Raw genomic sequence first — 15,539 nt, 5'->3', positions numbered from 1 at the left:
ACCGGGCAGAAAAAAGAGGGAAGGGTGTGTGCATGTGTGTGTGTGTGTGCGTTTGTTTCTAATACCTTGTGGGGACCATTTTCCTGACATATACTACGTTGTGGGGACACACTGCTACTTGTGGGGACCGAAGCCTGGTCCCCACAAGGAGAAACGCTGTTTTTGGGTCAGGGGTCAGATTTAGGACTAAGGTGTGAATTGAGTTTTGGTTAGGGTTAGAGTTCAGTATGTAATGCATAGAGTTAGGATATGATGGCAGTTTGTCCACTGCCGTCTTGTGGACAAACTGAGGCGATGCTTTTCAAAGAGGCCTGTCAAGTTTTTTCTGTCAAAGCTCCATAACTGATTTCAGCTAACAAATCAACAACCATCTCCTTTCAGGTGCTCAACTTCTGTTAAGTATCATAAAAATAATTTGAAAATGATCAAATGTTGGATTAAAATTGAGAATAAGAATATGAAATCGTTTCTGTCTAAGTGGGTGTCTAGGCAATCATTTAAGTACTCTACTTATTTACGCCATCTAGTGGTCAGAATGTGAACTACACATGCTTTATTGAATTTTTCTGATAAACTCAGTAATTAATCTTAATCCTGAAATAGATTCTGCAATAAAACTATATAAGCTGGATCAGGTCTTCTACATATTGTATATTAAAAAAACATATTGTGAATAAAATTATTTATAAGTTTTGGTTTGAAGCTTTTTAGCAACTCTAGGCAACCAAGGAATGTAAATGAATAACATTAGTATTAAGAAGTAATATATAAAATTTATGTATAATTGCAGAAAGAGTATATTTTGTGCATGTGTTTTGATTTTGCAACTTTGAATTTAAAGGATTACTTCAGACTACAAAAACTATATAATTATTGGTGAATAAATAATTATTTATAAAAGTGCGATTACATAATATGTTTTATCATGAAACATGTAATAAACATTTCTAAGACTCTAGATTAATTATTGTTTTCAGTATTTGCAGGATGAAAATCAATTTATAAAACTGATTTCATAATCAATTTTAAGAAAAGAAGGAGAAAGAACCACAAGGGATATAGTTAATGTATTTGAAACACTAATTATGAAAAAGCTATGGTTTTTCAAACACAACTTCAAAATCATGCTTGAGAAAGAGCAACATTAATCAAATAAGCATAATGAGATTGAAAATTCAGTTTCATTCCTTAAATACCTGTTGGATCCAATTTGCATCATACTTAGATTTACAATATAGGTCAAATTTATCATCTCTAACCAACAAAAACCCCCACAAGTAATACAATTTTGTGTACAATGGAGCATAAATCGATATATTCTGAAGTGGATGAATTAAAATAATTCAACAAATACGACATATTTAGCTATTTGCCATTTGCATTTATTTAGGTCATATTTTGATCTGAAACACTTAATGGGACAAAAAAGCAAAAACAAAAAAACTATTTGTACTTTATATGAAGGATCCTGTTGCCGATTGAAGCAGCCTGGTTTTAAATGACCTCTGAGCTCTCAGGGCTTCAGATTCATATTGAGGAAGTCGAGACATACCTGGCTGTCTGACAGTGTAACACCTGTAATCCTCCTCCAAGGCCTGCAGAGCGTCTGTCAGAGTGTGAACACGTGTTTCTCATGTTTTGGAGACTTTAAACTGTTTACAGTTTAGCTGTAATCATTAAAATGTGGGATTTGGTGGTTGTGGTTCAGGAAGTGAACATAAGTAAATGCATTGTCTTCTGAAGTGATCAAAACATGAAAGAAAAAAGTTTAGAGGTTAAATTAAAAATCTGTAGAATGTGACAATTTTTTATTTGATGAATCATCAGAATAACAGAAATAATAATTGAATACTTAAATAGCTGATATTTGCAGACTTACTTAAATGCTTCAGATCAACAGCGTGTTAAATTATGTCACTTAAAGAGGGTGAATATTTATAATCACACATTTTATGTTTCAGATTTTAATTTAATTGTCATTATTTTTGTAGAAATCAGTTTTAAGCTTTATTTGGTAAAAAAAAAAGACAAATTCTGTTGCTATTGATTGATTTATAATAGCAGTATGAAGGGTAAAACATCCAAGGGTGTGAATAATTTATAGAGGCACTGAAAGTGTGAAAAAAAGGAAAAGACCAAATCTGAAAGAGGGTAACAACGTAATCACGTTACAGTAAAAACAAGATGAAATTCAGGAGCTTTAACTTTGGTAATGGACTCTGGCTCCCTCTGCTGGTCAGTAAATGTACAAATTAAATTCTCCAACACATTAAATCATTCAGTCGATGAAAATAACTTGTATATATCAAGCTAAGTTTTGTATTCACGTTCTAAATTTTAATCCTTAGCAGAATTTTTTTTATTTTAAATCTTCCCTTCACTAAAGTAATAAGTGGAAAATATAAGTTTTTTATTACCATAATGTAAAACCCAAAAAATCCCTTAAGCAGCAGATTTCAACAGACTATCTCAAATTAACTGAGATATCTTAAAATATAACAAAAGGTGTTTTTATCAGAAACAAGTCTTTACAGCCACACGTAATTGTTTCCTAACAGGGTGAGGCAGGAAATCCATAAACTGAATAAGATAGGACAAATAGTACCGGAATGGATGTACAGTTTATAGCTATTTGTCTGGTGTAAATAAATATTTACTGGTGTAAATATACAGTTTACTTCTTAAACTGTATATTTACACCAGTAAATATTTATACCGCTGTAGTGTAAATATTTAAAAGGAAAAAAACTCTTTTTTCATTTTTAGAAAGATAATCCGTTTAGAAAGTTAAATATTTGTTAGTAATCAGGTTTGAACGTAAGGATGTTGTTGGAGTGAAACATGTCGTCTTAGTTACTATCTTTTTATGATGTTGAGTCGTTTCTACCCACCGCTTAGACCCAGTGTTTTATTGACACTGATTACATCACTAGTCACTCTTTCTCACCTTTTTGTCATTTAAATTAACCTCAAAAAGGTTATTTGTATGTATTGTGGTTTTATTTATGTATATTTATATTTATTGCTGGTGTAGGATTCAATGTTTGGTCAAACTGAGGACAATAAACCTGGTAGAGGGGATAAATCTCTGCTGGTTGTTTCACTGAGAGCATAAAAGCAAATGACCAAAACGTGACCAATCTTCCAGGCAATGAAAATGTTTAAAAAGCTCGACCAAAGTGCATCATTCAATATGGTTGTTTTGTACAAAAGGTATAAAACCATTAAAAGCTTTAATGGGGATGTTTATGTGTACGTTGTGTCATTTGAGCAAAAGAAACTGAAGAAACAAACAAAAGTAAATAAAAATATGTGGGGTTCCTCAAGGCGCTATTCAAGGGTCGCACATATTACACAATTACATCTCTTATATCAATGCTATTCAGCTCTACAAGGGAAAATGAAAAGGCCATACTTTGACTAGGCAGTTGTGGTTGGCTTCAATGGTAACTAGCTGCTGGTACTCTGGGTAGCTTCAGGTGTTTTCTTCCCTACATCTTCACAACTACATATATAGCTCCAACTTAACTAAGCTTGCTAACAAGATATTTAGCTTGCAAATGAACCATTTAGCTATCAAGCTACATATTTAGATCCAAACTAAATATTTTATTAGCATGTTCAATATTTAGATTCAAAGCTTGTTTGCTAAACTTGCAAACAAACTAGTTAACTTGTTAAAATATTTAGCTAGGAGGCTAAATATTTAGTTAGCAAACTAAATATTTAGCTTCAAAGCTTTTTAACTAAACTTCTCAATTGAATATTTAGCTTGTTGACTACGTATGTAGTCAACAAGCTAAATAATTAGCTCCAAACAAAATATTGAGTTAGCAAGCTAAATATTTTTGCTTCAAAGTTTGTTAACTAAGCTTTCTAAAAAATATTTGGCTTGCTAACTAAATTTACAGCTAACATGCTAAATAATTTCAAAGTTGTTTAGCTGCGCTTGTCAATTAAATATTTAGCTTGTTAATTACATATGTGGCCATCAAGCCAAATAATTAGCTCTAAACAAAATATTTAATTGACTAACTAAACATACGGCTATCAAGCTAAATAATTTGCTCCTAACTAAATACATATTGTTGGCAAGTAAAATAGTTTTTGCAAGATAGATATTTAGCTCCAAAGCTGGTTAAATAAGCTTGCAAACAAAAATATTTAGCTTGCAAACATTTAGTTAACAAGCTAAATATTTAGCTACACACAAAATACGTAGTTGAAAGCCAATTATAATCAAGCTAAATAGTTGGTTAGGAAGCTTAGTTAATAGACTAAATATTCGCTATGAGCTAAATATGTAGTTTGTAAACTCCATAGACTCCATAGATAAAAGCTAGTTATTTAAAAAAACTAAAATCCTCGAAACCTTGAAGAATTTCTTATACGGACTGAAACCAAACTTTCAGACCGTATTATTGTCTTAGTTACATAAAACATGAAACTAATGTTTTATATTAGTTATATATAAAATATAATGTTTTATATTGGTTATATATAAAACATTAGTTATATAAAACATGAAACTAATGTTTTATATTAGTTATATATAAAATATAATGTTCTATATAACTAATATAAAACATTAGTTACATAAAACATGAAACTAATGGGAAAATAAAATGTAACCTTGGAAATTTGAATGTAGTTGTCAAACCCAAAACTCTACTAGGAAAATATGAACAATAAAGTTTATTTTGTAAGATTTATTTTTACCGATTAAATTTAATTGGTAAAAATGAAATTACCAATTAATTTGTCTAATTTATATTCCAACAAACTTTGGAATTTTTTAATTCAAAAAGTGCTAAAAAAAAAACCACACTAAATCACCAAACTGGCAACATCATGTCTACATGCCTCAAAGTTAATTAAATCATAAATAACTATAAATGTTAGTCAGTTTTAAACCAAAAATACTATATTCCCAACACGAGCAGCTATATTAATAAACTCCAACTTTACTGATAACATTACTGATTAGGTTTCATTTAAAATATGTCATCTTTTCTCTTACTGCCCAGTCCAGTTTTTATCAAATGGGTCAGTTGATATGCGAGGCGTTCACCTGGAATCTGACTGACTTTGAATCCTGGTGAAAAACATCAAAGTTTGTTTCATTCCTGTAAACACGTTGCATTGTAAAACTGAGTTGGCGTTCCTGTAAAAAGATCCACGTGCTGTAAACTTTTGCTCACTGCCACTTCCTCCACAAGTATCGGACTTTACCTTTAAAGTTTATATATATATTTATATGTAGATTCAAATATATTTGTATCCCAAATGGGCAATTGACGTTACTTATGATCAGAAATCACATATTTCTGATTTGTTGTTAAAAAAAAAACAACAAAAACACGCAAATCTGAATTTTAAAGCTTTTAAATGAAACATCTTTACAAATAAAAGAGAGGGAAGGAACAGAAAAGATTTTTATGACAGATTTAGATGGTGATAAGTAATCAGCAGGGATCAAACCTTTTAAATGGTGTGTGTGTGTGTGTGTGTGCGTGTCATATGAGTGTGTGTGCGTGTGTGTGTGTCATATGAGTGTGTGTGGGGGGGGTAGAGTGTTGGACTTTGTCCTGAGCTATTTTAACTGTACAACTTTATCAGAGGCAGAATCATTGCAGCATAAGCAGCCTTCCTCTGACTTTGCTCTTGAGCAGAGCGGCTAAATTAAATCCCACCGGGACTTTTTGGTTTTTTTAAAAGCTTCACTGTCTTATTTTTATTTAAAAAAAAAAGAAGAAGAAGAAGACCATCATGATCAGCCGAAACTTTAAGAATGTGTTGGTGGTCTCCATTGGATTTCTGTCTCTGTTCACGGCTTATGGAGGCCTGCAGAGCTTACAGGTAAGCAGATAAAAAGCTCTACTGGTGCTAAAATGTTGAATTTTAATTCAAAAATGCTAAAAAAATTACAATTTTAATTAATGCTCATTTATTAAAGAATGGATTTCTAAGGCTAAATAATCATAAAAACCATGTTTGTCACAATATATGAATAAATTGCAGAGTAAAAATGTCAGAAAGTGGCACTTTATGATGTATTTAATATACAAATCTTTAACTTTAATCTGAAAAATAAATTATTTTGCTTAAACTTTTACTTTAAGTTCAAAATACTGAGTGGTTTCAGACCAGAGAGCCGGAAAAAATATTGATGGGCCAAGTAAGATATTTTATTAAATACACATTTAAATGTAAAATTATTAATACTCTTAATATTTTGTCACATTACTAATAAAAATGAGTTTAATTTAATTAAATTTCCCTTTGGGATTAATGAAGTATTGTTTAATTAAATTTTTTTTTGTATTTTATTGGGATTTTTAATATTGTATTAATTAAAGTATTATAGGTGGCACAGTGGCACAGCTGGTAGCACTGTTGCCTAGCAGCAAGAAGAAGGTTCTTGGTCCGATTCCCGGCCCGGGGTCTTTCTACATGGAGTTTGCATGTTCTCCCTGTGCATGCGTGGGTTCTTTCCGGCTTCTCCGGCTTCCTCCCAGAGTCCAGAAACATGACTGTCAGGTTAATTGGTTTCTCTAAATTCTCCCTACGTGTGTGTGTGTGTGTGCGTTTGTTTCTAATAACTTGTGGGGACCATTTTCCTGACATATACTACGTTGTGGGGACACACTGCTCTTTGTGGGGACCGAAGCCTGGTCACCACAAGGGGAAACGCTGTTTTTGGGTCAGGGGTCAGATTTAGGACCACAGTGTGAATTGAATTTTGGTTAGGGTTAAGATTAGGGTAAGGGTAACGCTGTAGACTCATATGCACTAAAATTGTGCAGATTATTGGGATTTTAAGTGTTATTCCAGCACATATTGTTACATTTAAATAAAAACCTGTTGCCTCCTTTAAAAACTGATTGGTTTCTGATTATTATTTTATTTTTGTGTTGTGCAGAGCAGCTTGAATGCGGCGCAGGGGATGGGCGTTGCATCCCTGAGCGTCATCTACGCCGGCATCATCATCTCCTCCATGTTCCTGCCGCCCATCATGATCAAAAACCTGGGCTGTAAATGGACCATCGTCGTGGGAATGGTCTGTTACGTGTCCTACTCATTCGGAAACCTCTACCCTGGATGGTAAAGAGCCGAGTTTTAAATAATATCTGGCTCATTCTTTGGGCAGAAATGTCACTCGGATCTGACTGACAAGTCTAGAGCAACAACTTGTTATGCGCTAAAATTATCCTTCACTGCAAAGACACAAAATCTCACCAAGTATTTTAGTTTAGTTTCTAGTGCAAATATATTAGTACAATTAAAATAAAACAAAACTAACATATAAATATTACTTTTTAGCAATACATAGGCACCTGTTTTTAGGTAGGTATTTCTTTAATATTGATCAAAAAGATCTTGGCAGATGATTTTATTTAAAACAAGAAAGTTTTTCCATTTTATAAATGAACTTTTTTTTCAATTCACACTGGAGACAGAAACAACAGAAAAATAAAACAAATTTGTGGGAATTTAGAAAAAAGTAGAAAATTATCTTTAAAGAGGCGCTGTTATGTGTTTTCCAGCCACATCATATCATTTTATAGCACAATCGAGTAACTATGTTCTGAATTCAAAGAAAAAGCATAATTTAGCATTTCTGAGAAAAACAAAAAACAAAATTACCAACATGTGGATAAATTAAGATGCTACCTGCAGGTACACCCTCATCCCAACCTCCTTCATCCTGGGTTTGGGCGGATCCCCTCTGTGGTCGGCTAAATGCACCTACCTGACCATCTCTGGGAATGTGCAAGCCGCCAAGCACAATAAGAAGGGTGCTGATGTGGTCAACCACTACTTTGGGATCTTCTTCTTCATCTTCCAGTCATCTGCAGTTTGGGGAAACCTGATGTCGTCGCTCATCTTTGGGCAGGACACCAACATCTGTAAGTAGACGATCCAGTAAAGCTTAATGTCAGCCGGATTAGTCAAGTTAGAGGCTTACAAACAAGCTGAGATTACACTTTAGCATTAGCTTTAGCTAAACACTGTGTTAGTATAGCGCTTTAGCATTAGCTTCTCCTAACTACTGTGTTGGTGTAGCGCTCTAGTATTAGCTTCTCCTAACTACTGTGTTGGTGTAGCGCTCTAGTATTAGCTTCAGCTAAATACTGTGTTGGTGTAGCGCTTTAGCATTAGGTTTAGCTAAACACTGTGTTAGTGTAGCGCTTTAGCATCAGCTTCTCCTAACTACTGCATTGGCGTAGCGCTTTAGCATTAGGCTTTGCTAAATACTGTGTTAGCGTAGTGCTTTAGCATTAGCTTTAGCTAAACACTGTGTTGGCGTTGGCGTAGCGCTTTAGCATTAGGCTTTGCTAAATACTGTGTTAGCGTAGTGCTTTAGCATTAGCTTTAGCTAAACACTGTGTTGGCGTTGGCGTAGCGCTTTAGCATTAGGCTTTGCTAACTACTGTGTTAGTGTAGTGCTTTAGCAATAGCTTTAGCTAAACACTGTGTTAGTGTATCGCTCTATCATTGGCTTCTGCTAAATACTTTATTGGTGTAGTATTTTAGCATTAGCTGAACTAATGTTTATATTTAATGCTTTAGGGTTAGTGCAGCTAACGTTTTAGCTAGCAATGCCCACCACTGCTCTTGGCTTTTTGTAATTTCTGACTTTTGACAATAACAGTATTCATTCTAATAGTTTCCCTCTTATGCCAACTACCTCATGACACTTCCCAGATTATTTAGCATCAACAGTTGTTTCTTGAAGGTCATTGCATGGTGCACACACAAAGTTACCATCCTGGTTTAAATGCTTTCTTATCAGTTTATAAATGATTAACTGACGAGTTTCTCCAGAAACCACATTCCTGTTTTATTTTCTTCCTGTCCACCACCATCACCTTAAAACACAAGTGGAAAAATAGACAAAGACTCACAAAGACAACAGTTCCCCTTAAATAATCCCTAAAAAGCAGTGGAAACCAACATCTCTGAAAGTTTTGCTTTCTCTATTTTCTTGGTGTATTTAACATTTGCATGTGTTTATTTTTTCCAGCCGACATTCCAGAGGACGTTCTAAGCACCTGTGGAGCATTTGGCTGTGGAATCACTATCAATACCAGCAGCAGCAACAGTACCTCCAGCAGACCTGCACAGAAGCTTGTGTGGACGCTTCTCGGGTGCTACATTGGTAATTTTAGAGTTTTGTTCTTCCTCACAAAACTGCTTTGGTTGCAGTTTGACTAGATAAAATCTGACAGGGTGTCCATGCATCCTAGAAAAGGTTTTAAATTGTCCAAAATTACTTTGAAAATGTAAGTTGGCCTTAAATACTTGGATTTTACCTTGGTGGGACTATTTATTTTTTCTTGTTTGATTCTTCTGTCACGCAAAAGTTAGAGACACACATAGACATCTTCATTTCATTTTGCTGTTGCATTCCAGTTGTACTTGGAACCGAGAAACTTCAACTTCCCAGTCAGTAAAATCAACTGGGAATTTGGAAGCAACTCCGACTATACCAAGTTACGATTGTAATGCGGAATTCGCGTGTCAAAATGGCCGCGCTCTTCGCATCAACAGTAGCCAGATGTGGTGGATTATTTTACAAAACACAAGTAAGGCTGAGTCTAACATTAATGGTACATATAGAGCAGGGGTGTCAAACTCCAGTCCTCAAGGGCCGGAGTCCTGCAACTTTTAGATGTGCCTCTGCTGCACCACACCTGAATAGAATAATTAGGTCATTAAGACTCTGAAGAACTGATCTACACAAGGAGGAGGTAAATAAGCCATTTGATTCCAATGTTTTGTACCTGTGGCACATCTAAAAACTGCAGGACAGCGGCCCTCGAGGACTGGAGTTTGACACCTGTGATATAGAGCTTCAAACAAAAATTAAAAATGGTGTTATGGAAAGTAACGCTTGCAATTATTCTAAGAGCTATTGCAAACAATGTCTATGGAAAATTATTTCTATAAAAAAGAGAAAAACGCATAATTCTGAGAAAAAAGTCAGAACTCTGAGAAAAAGGTAAATTCTGAAAATATGGTTAGAATTCTGAGGGAGAAAAATAATTTATGAGGAAAAAAGTCAGAATTCTGAAAATAAATAAAATTCTTAGAATAAAGTCAGAATTCTGAAAATAAAGTCAGAATTCTGAGAAAAAAATAATTTGTTTTTCCAGTGGTCCTGATCTTCTTCTCTAAATATCTTTGTGCTTCGCCATGTTAATATTCCGACTTCTTAACTTCAATACTGTTTTTTTTTTTGCCAGTTTGTTGATTCTTGTGTTGTGTGTGAATTGTGAGACAGTTATTTTTTTTTTGGGGCATGTGCATGTGTGGTGAAATCCATCTACAACTTCCGATGCCTAGCTAGCAAAGGCATGAGCGTATATCGTGGAAGTGCAAATTTACACGGACAAAATTTCTACATTTCTTTTGAATGGAGTCTTAAATCTGAGTCGGCGAGATGTTTGTCTCGTAGGGGTTGGCGTTCTAGCGATACTCATCGTGTCGATATTTCTGGACAACATCGACCACCAGCAGACCAGCCAGTTTCGGGGGAACCGGGAACCGTTCTGCCACACGTTCCTGGCCACGTTCAGGCTGCTGAAGGACTGGAGGCTCCTGACACTCATCCCGCTCACCATCTACAGCGGCTTCGAGCAGAGCTTCCTCTCCGGGGAGTACACCAAAGTAAGGACACATAAAACAAAAAAATAAAAATCAAGTTGGTGCTAGAATGAGAAAGCATCATTACCTAGCGTCACTGGTTGGTCCACTGCTCAAATATGACTCAACAATTATGGGTTTTTGAAATGGCTCATCTTCCAGTCAGCAAACAGAATTAATGTATTGCCAGAAAACAGCTTGGTATCTTTTTTTAAGTGCTTGGACTGTTTTTAGAAGCAGCTGAGATCCAAGTGGAATTACAAAAAGGTGCAAAATGTTAATTTTGCATCATAGATCCCCGTTGACATTACAAATGTAATTCTAAGTCTCAGATTTTTATTATTAAAAAGATTCTTAAAGCATATAGCATCTTTTTCTTCCAGTCCAGAATAACATCACATAAAATCCCCCAAAATACAATAAAGTTTAGAGTTGTAAAGTGAGAATATTAAGTAAACCTTTTGGAGGTTTACTCAAATGCCTTCGCTTCGAAGCGAAAAAAGTAGGAATATCTTACAAAAATATTCCAACTATCTGCTGCCATTTTGAGTTTGTTGACGTTTCATCAACCAACTGTGAGATGTGAACCCGTTTTGCTGCCTCTCTTCGCAGAACTACGTAACTTGTGCTTTGGGGATCCACTATGTCGGTTATGTGATGATGTGCTTCGGAGCGACTAATTCGCTCTCCTCCTTCCTGTTTGGGAGAATCGCTCGCTACACCGGAAGGGCCGCCCTCTTCTTCTTTGGTACAAACTAATTTCCTTATATGTAAACTGTTTATATAAGGATACGTTCATACAGCATGTCTTAATGTTTAGTCCCGATCTTTTTTTTTGTTCTTTGGCGTCGTCGTTCTTACTGCTAGAAAATGATGCTTCTGTACAAAGCGGCCCGCATGCGCAGAAGATGAACATCACGTCACACAGAAGCGCATTGTTTATGGAAGTAATAATGGATTAAACCGTTTATGGATCATTTTAAATGTTCATACAGTAATGAGTGCTGACTTAGCACCACATATGGAAGTGGCACTGGACCGGTTTTGTTTTTATTTTATTGTATTTTATTTAGTGAAAATATTGGAATTGTGCTAATCAGACTGCGGTGAAAAAGCCGGTTATAGACAGGGTTGGAAAGTAACTACTTACATTTACTTAATTGCATTTACTAAAGTAACTTTTTGGAAGGAAAAAAACCTCTTAGGAGTATTTTTACTACTTTGTACATTTTATCTGAATAATTTTATTATGAAGTATCGCTAACTGAGAAAAAATTCAGGATTTTCTACCCACCGAATAAAGAACAAACATGTTTAATTTTTTCTTTTATTTGAGTAAAAGTATATTGAAGTAGTGCCGCCTCTGGTTAAAGGTCGGCAGCCATAGATGTTTGTAACCAGAGGAATCATCTGTTTTCAGCTGGGGCGACCAACTTGTCCTGCATCATCGCCCTCCTGTTCTGGAGGCCTCATCCTGACCAGCTGCCTGTGTTTTTCGTTTTTCCCGCTCTGTGGGGTATGGCGGACGCCATCTGGCAAACTCAGACTAATGGTAAGAAAAACCGAAAATCTCTGCTTTGATGCTTTCATGCTCAGAAAGCAGGAAAAAACACCTGGAAGGAACCTAGAAGCAGTTTGACCTAATGATATTTGTTGTTTTCTACCGAACTAATTATAGTTTCAGATTCAACAGCTGTAATTTGTCCTGTTTGGTACCTAAATGACATTTACTGCTCATGTAGAAATCTGTGAGATGTTTTACAGGAACTAATTTTCAATTTTACTGATAAACATTTTACAAAAACCTTGTCCTATAAACTGGCTGATGTCTTCAGTAGTTGCTTCAATATTTCTACACAATGTTTTTTCCTCATGACGCCATCCATATTATGATGTGCACCAGTTCCTCCTGCTGCAAAGCAGACGCACAACATGATACTTCCACCAACATACATCACAGTTACGATGGTACAAGTGTCCCGGTTTTTCCTCCAAATTAAACGATGGTCATTAAGCCCAAAAAGTTCCACTTTAGTATCATTAGACCACAAAACATGTCCCCAAAAATGAAGATTTTTGTCCCTGTGGACATTTGGAGTCGTGGCTTCTTCCTTATGGAGAGGCTATTTAGCCCATATTGGTACTTGACAAGTTTTAACTTGGATATTGATACAGTCTTACCAACTTTAGCCAGATTCTTCACAATGTTTTTAGCTTTAGTTCTGGGGGTCAATCTGCACATTTCTGATCAAAACCCGTCTCCTTCTTGGACAGTATGATGGTTGGACATTCACATCACGTCTAGATTTGCATATAAATGTTTGAACTAATGAATGTGGCACCTTTAGGCTTCTGGAAATTGTTCCCAAGGATTAAACATACTTCTACAAAACTGGTTTCAACTGCATGTGCACAAGATTAACGATAAAAACAGCTGAGCCTACCTTCAAACTGATCTGTCGCCCGCTCTGTTGCAGCTCTTTATGGCGTCCTCTTCCCGCGGGACAAGGAGGCCGCCTTTGCCAACTACCGCATGTGGGAGTCGCTTGGTTTCGTCATCGCCTTCGCCTACAGCACCTTCCTGTGCGTGGAGTATAAACTGTACATTGTGCTGGCTGTTCTGGTGATTAGCATGATCACCTACCCCGTAGTGGAGTACTACGAGTACAAGAATCCCACCCAGCCCATTGAACAGGCCACCTATGAGAATCCTAAAAACAAAGCAGAGGAAGCGGGCATCATTAGTCAGACTTGGATGTAGACGTGTTGCCATTTTATTGTTTCCTTCTTTGACTGCTAATCCACAACTCCTGCAACTGAAACTGATAAAAAAAAGTAAAATAACTATAAAAAGGTAGAAAGCCTTTACTTTTTCTTAAATAGACCTCTTCTTGTTGGTTTTCTGGACTTTTTTTGCACTGCTAAAACCAGAACAAATGTCAGAATATAAAATGTAACGTTAAGTTAAAAGCAGAAACTGACATCACAAACTGATTTTTAATGTTTTTAATCTTTAAAGGTGAAACATTATGCTCCCTTGAACAGGTTAGAATAAGTCTATGTATGAGCAAACAGTCTGTAGCTCCCCCTGGGTTGCTAGGTAATGGGCGGGGCTCTGCGCGGGTTGCTAGGTAATGGGCTGGGCTCTGCGCAGGTTGCTAGGTAACCACGTAGTGCCAGTGAAATGTGACTTGTTTTTGAAATGTATTTTTAAGACATAAAAAGCATCAACTTATTGCAGATTTTTATTTTTCTTAAGCGTTTGTGGGTTTTCTTTTAGTGATTTTGCACAATGTGTCCCCTTTAAATACATTAAATAAAAATGTCTTAGTTAAATTGATAGATATTATTGAAATTTCATTGTTATCTCTGTAAATGCATCTGTTCCTAACCCTATGACAAAGCACATCCATTAAGGATTTTGTTAGTACAGTTTCAACATGATGGAACGTGAAACATCTTGTAAATGAATTTATTGAAGAATCCAATGTCCTTCATAAAGAGCCTTAAGGAGTGAGGTTGTGGATGCTCCCTTCTTTGTAAAACAGTCTGCGAGTTGGTCTTTTGTTTGAGACCACAGTTCCTACATGTTTATTTGTTGAAATCTTCACTAAACGTTTACTGAATGTTGGATTTTGCCTTTTTATCGTACCTTTTTATTTTTAACTATCTGCTCATAAAACCCAACAGCCTCCTTACAATAAACTATGTTTTTTACTCCACTGTAAATGAAATAAAATGTATACTGTTTATGTAAGTTTAAGTAATAAATGTGTTCATTTGAGCATTTTGTAATTGACATAAGAGGTAATTTGAAGGACTTTACAGGTAAATAAAGGAAGGGGGTAAATAAATACGCATTAAAGACAAGAACTGCACAAAAAACATCTGCTGATATTGAATTTTAAATAAATATCTGGGTAATCTGTAGCAGACAATGTTTTAATTTTTAGGTTTTAATTTAGTTGCTTAATTCTGCTACTGGAAACGATCATTTAAAAAAGTCCAGAAAGACTTGAGACGTTAACATGTTACATACCCAACAAAATCTATCATTTCTGTAGATTTTAAATTTAAGTCGGGAATCCAAAACACCTTCTAAAAGGTGCTCACCTCTCATTAGTCTCTACCACTTTTTTTTCTTCCACTTAACTTTTCATTAAGAGTTTTGGATGCAGCACTGAATGAAAATAAAATAGGTTATTAAAAAAGCATAATTTTTGTGACTTAAACTTAACTTTGGCCCTCACAGCAAAAGGTTTGGACATGAATATCAAATATTTTACAAATCCAAACCTGGAAAAATCAAACTCCAGACTGTGAAAGAACATAAATGAAAGAGAGAGTAAATGAAAAATTTGCAGAATGTGTAATTTTTTTTAACTCATTAATTGATTGGTCGTCAGAATAATCTATACTGTAGATTATTCTATGCACTGCCGGAATGGTGCAAACCAGCTGATTTCAAATGATGACTGATTAACAGGTGTTTGTTGAACTGCAATCAGTTGAATCAGGCACATTAAAGCAGGAAGACCTCTAAACCATGTAGGACAGTGTGCCTTGAGGACCAGGGTTGGGAAACAGTGCAGCAAAAATGTCTCTCTTTCCGATCCCAGCCCAGGGTCTTTCTGCATGGAGTTTGCATGTTCTCCCTGTGCATGTGAGGGTTCTTTCCGGGTTCTCCGGCTTCCTTCCACAGTCCAGAAACATGACTGTCAGGTTAATTGGTCTCTCTCTAAATTTCTCTAGGTGTGTGTGTTTGTGCATGTGAGAGAGAGAGAGGTTTCTCTTCCCATGACTCTGCTCAGGTAACGGGAAATCAACAATATTACACATTAAAGCAACTTTAGCAGAAAAACACCAAATTTCCATGATCTTCTCCTCAT

The 15,539-nt window shown here is 35.6% G+C and overlaps 1 protein-coding gene across 1 annotated transcript; it reads left to right on the top strand.

Annotated features, from left to right (window-relative positions):
- Nucleotides 1-5,628: 5,628 nt before the first annotated feature.
- On the top strand, nt 5,629-14,434 carry unc93a (unc-93 homolog A). Its single transcript, XM_023347373.1, has 8 exons — nt 5,629-5,859; nt 6,923-7,104; nt 7,681-7,910; nt 9,029-9,163; nt 10,463-10,674; nt 11,263-11,398; nt 12,071-12,202; nt 13,128-14,434. The coding sequence occupies exons 1-8, from the start codon at nt 5,770-5,772 to the stop codon at nt 13,409-13,411; spliced, it is 1,401 nt and encodes a 466-aa protein (XP_023203141.1). The 5' UTR covers nt 5,629-5,769; the 3' UTR covers nt 13,412-14,434.
- Nucleotides 14,435-15,539: the final 1,105 nt, after the last annotated feature.

This window comes from Xiphophorus maculatus, chromosome 15, assembly GCF_002775205.1.
Source record: "Xiphophorus maculatus strain JP 163 A chromosome 15, X_maculatus-5.0-male, whole genome shotgun sequence".
In the NCBI taxonomy this organism is placed as follows: domain Eukaryota; kingdom Metazoa; phylum Chordata; class Actinopteri; order Cyprinodontiformes; family Poeciliidae; genus Xiphophorus; species Xiphophorus maculatus.
Note: the sequence above shows the minus strand (reverse complement) of the source record. Positions and strands in the feature narration are given on the sequence as shown.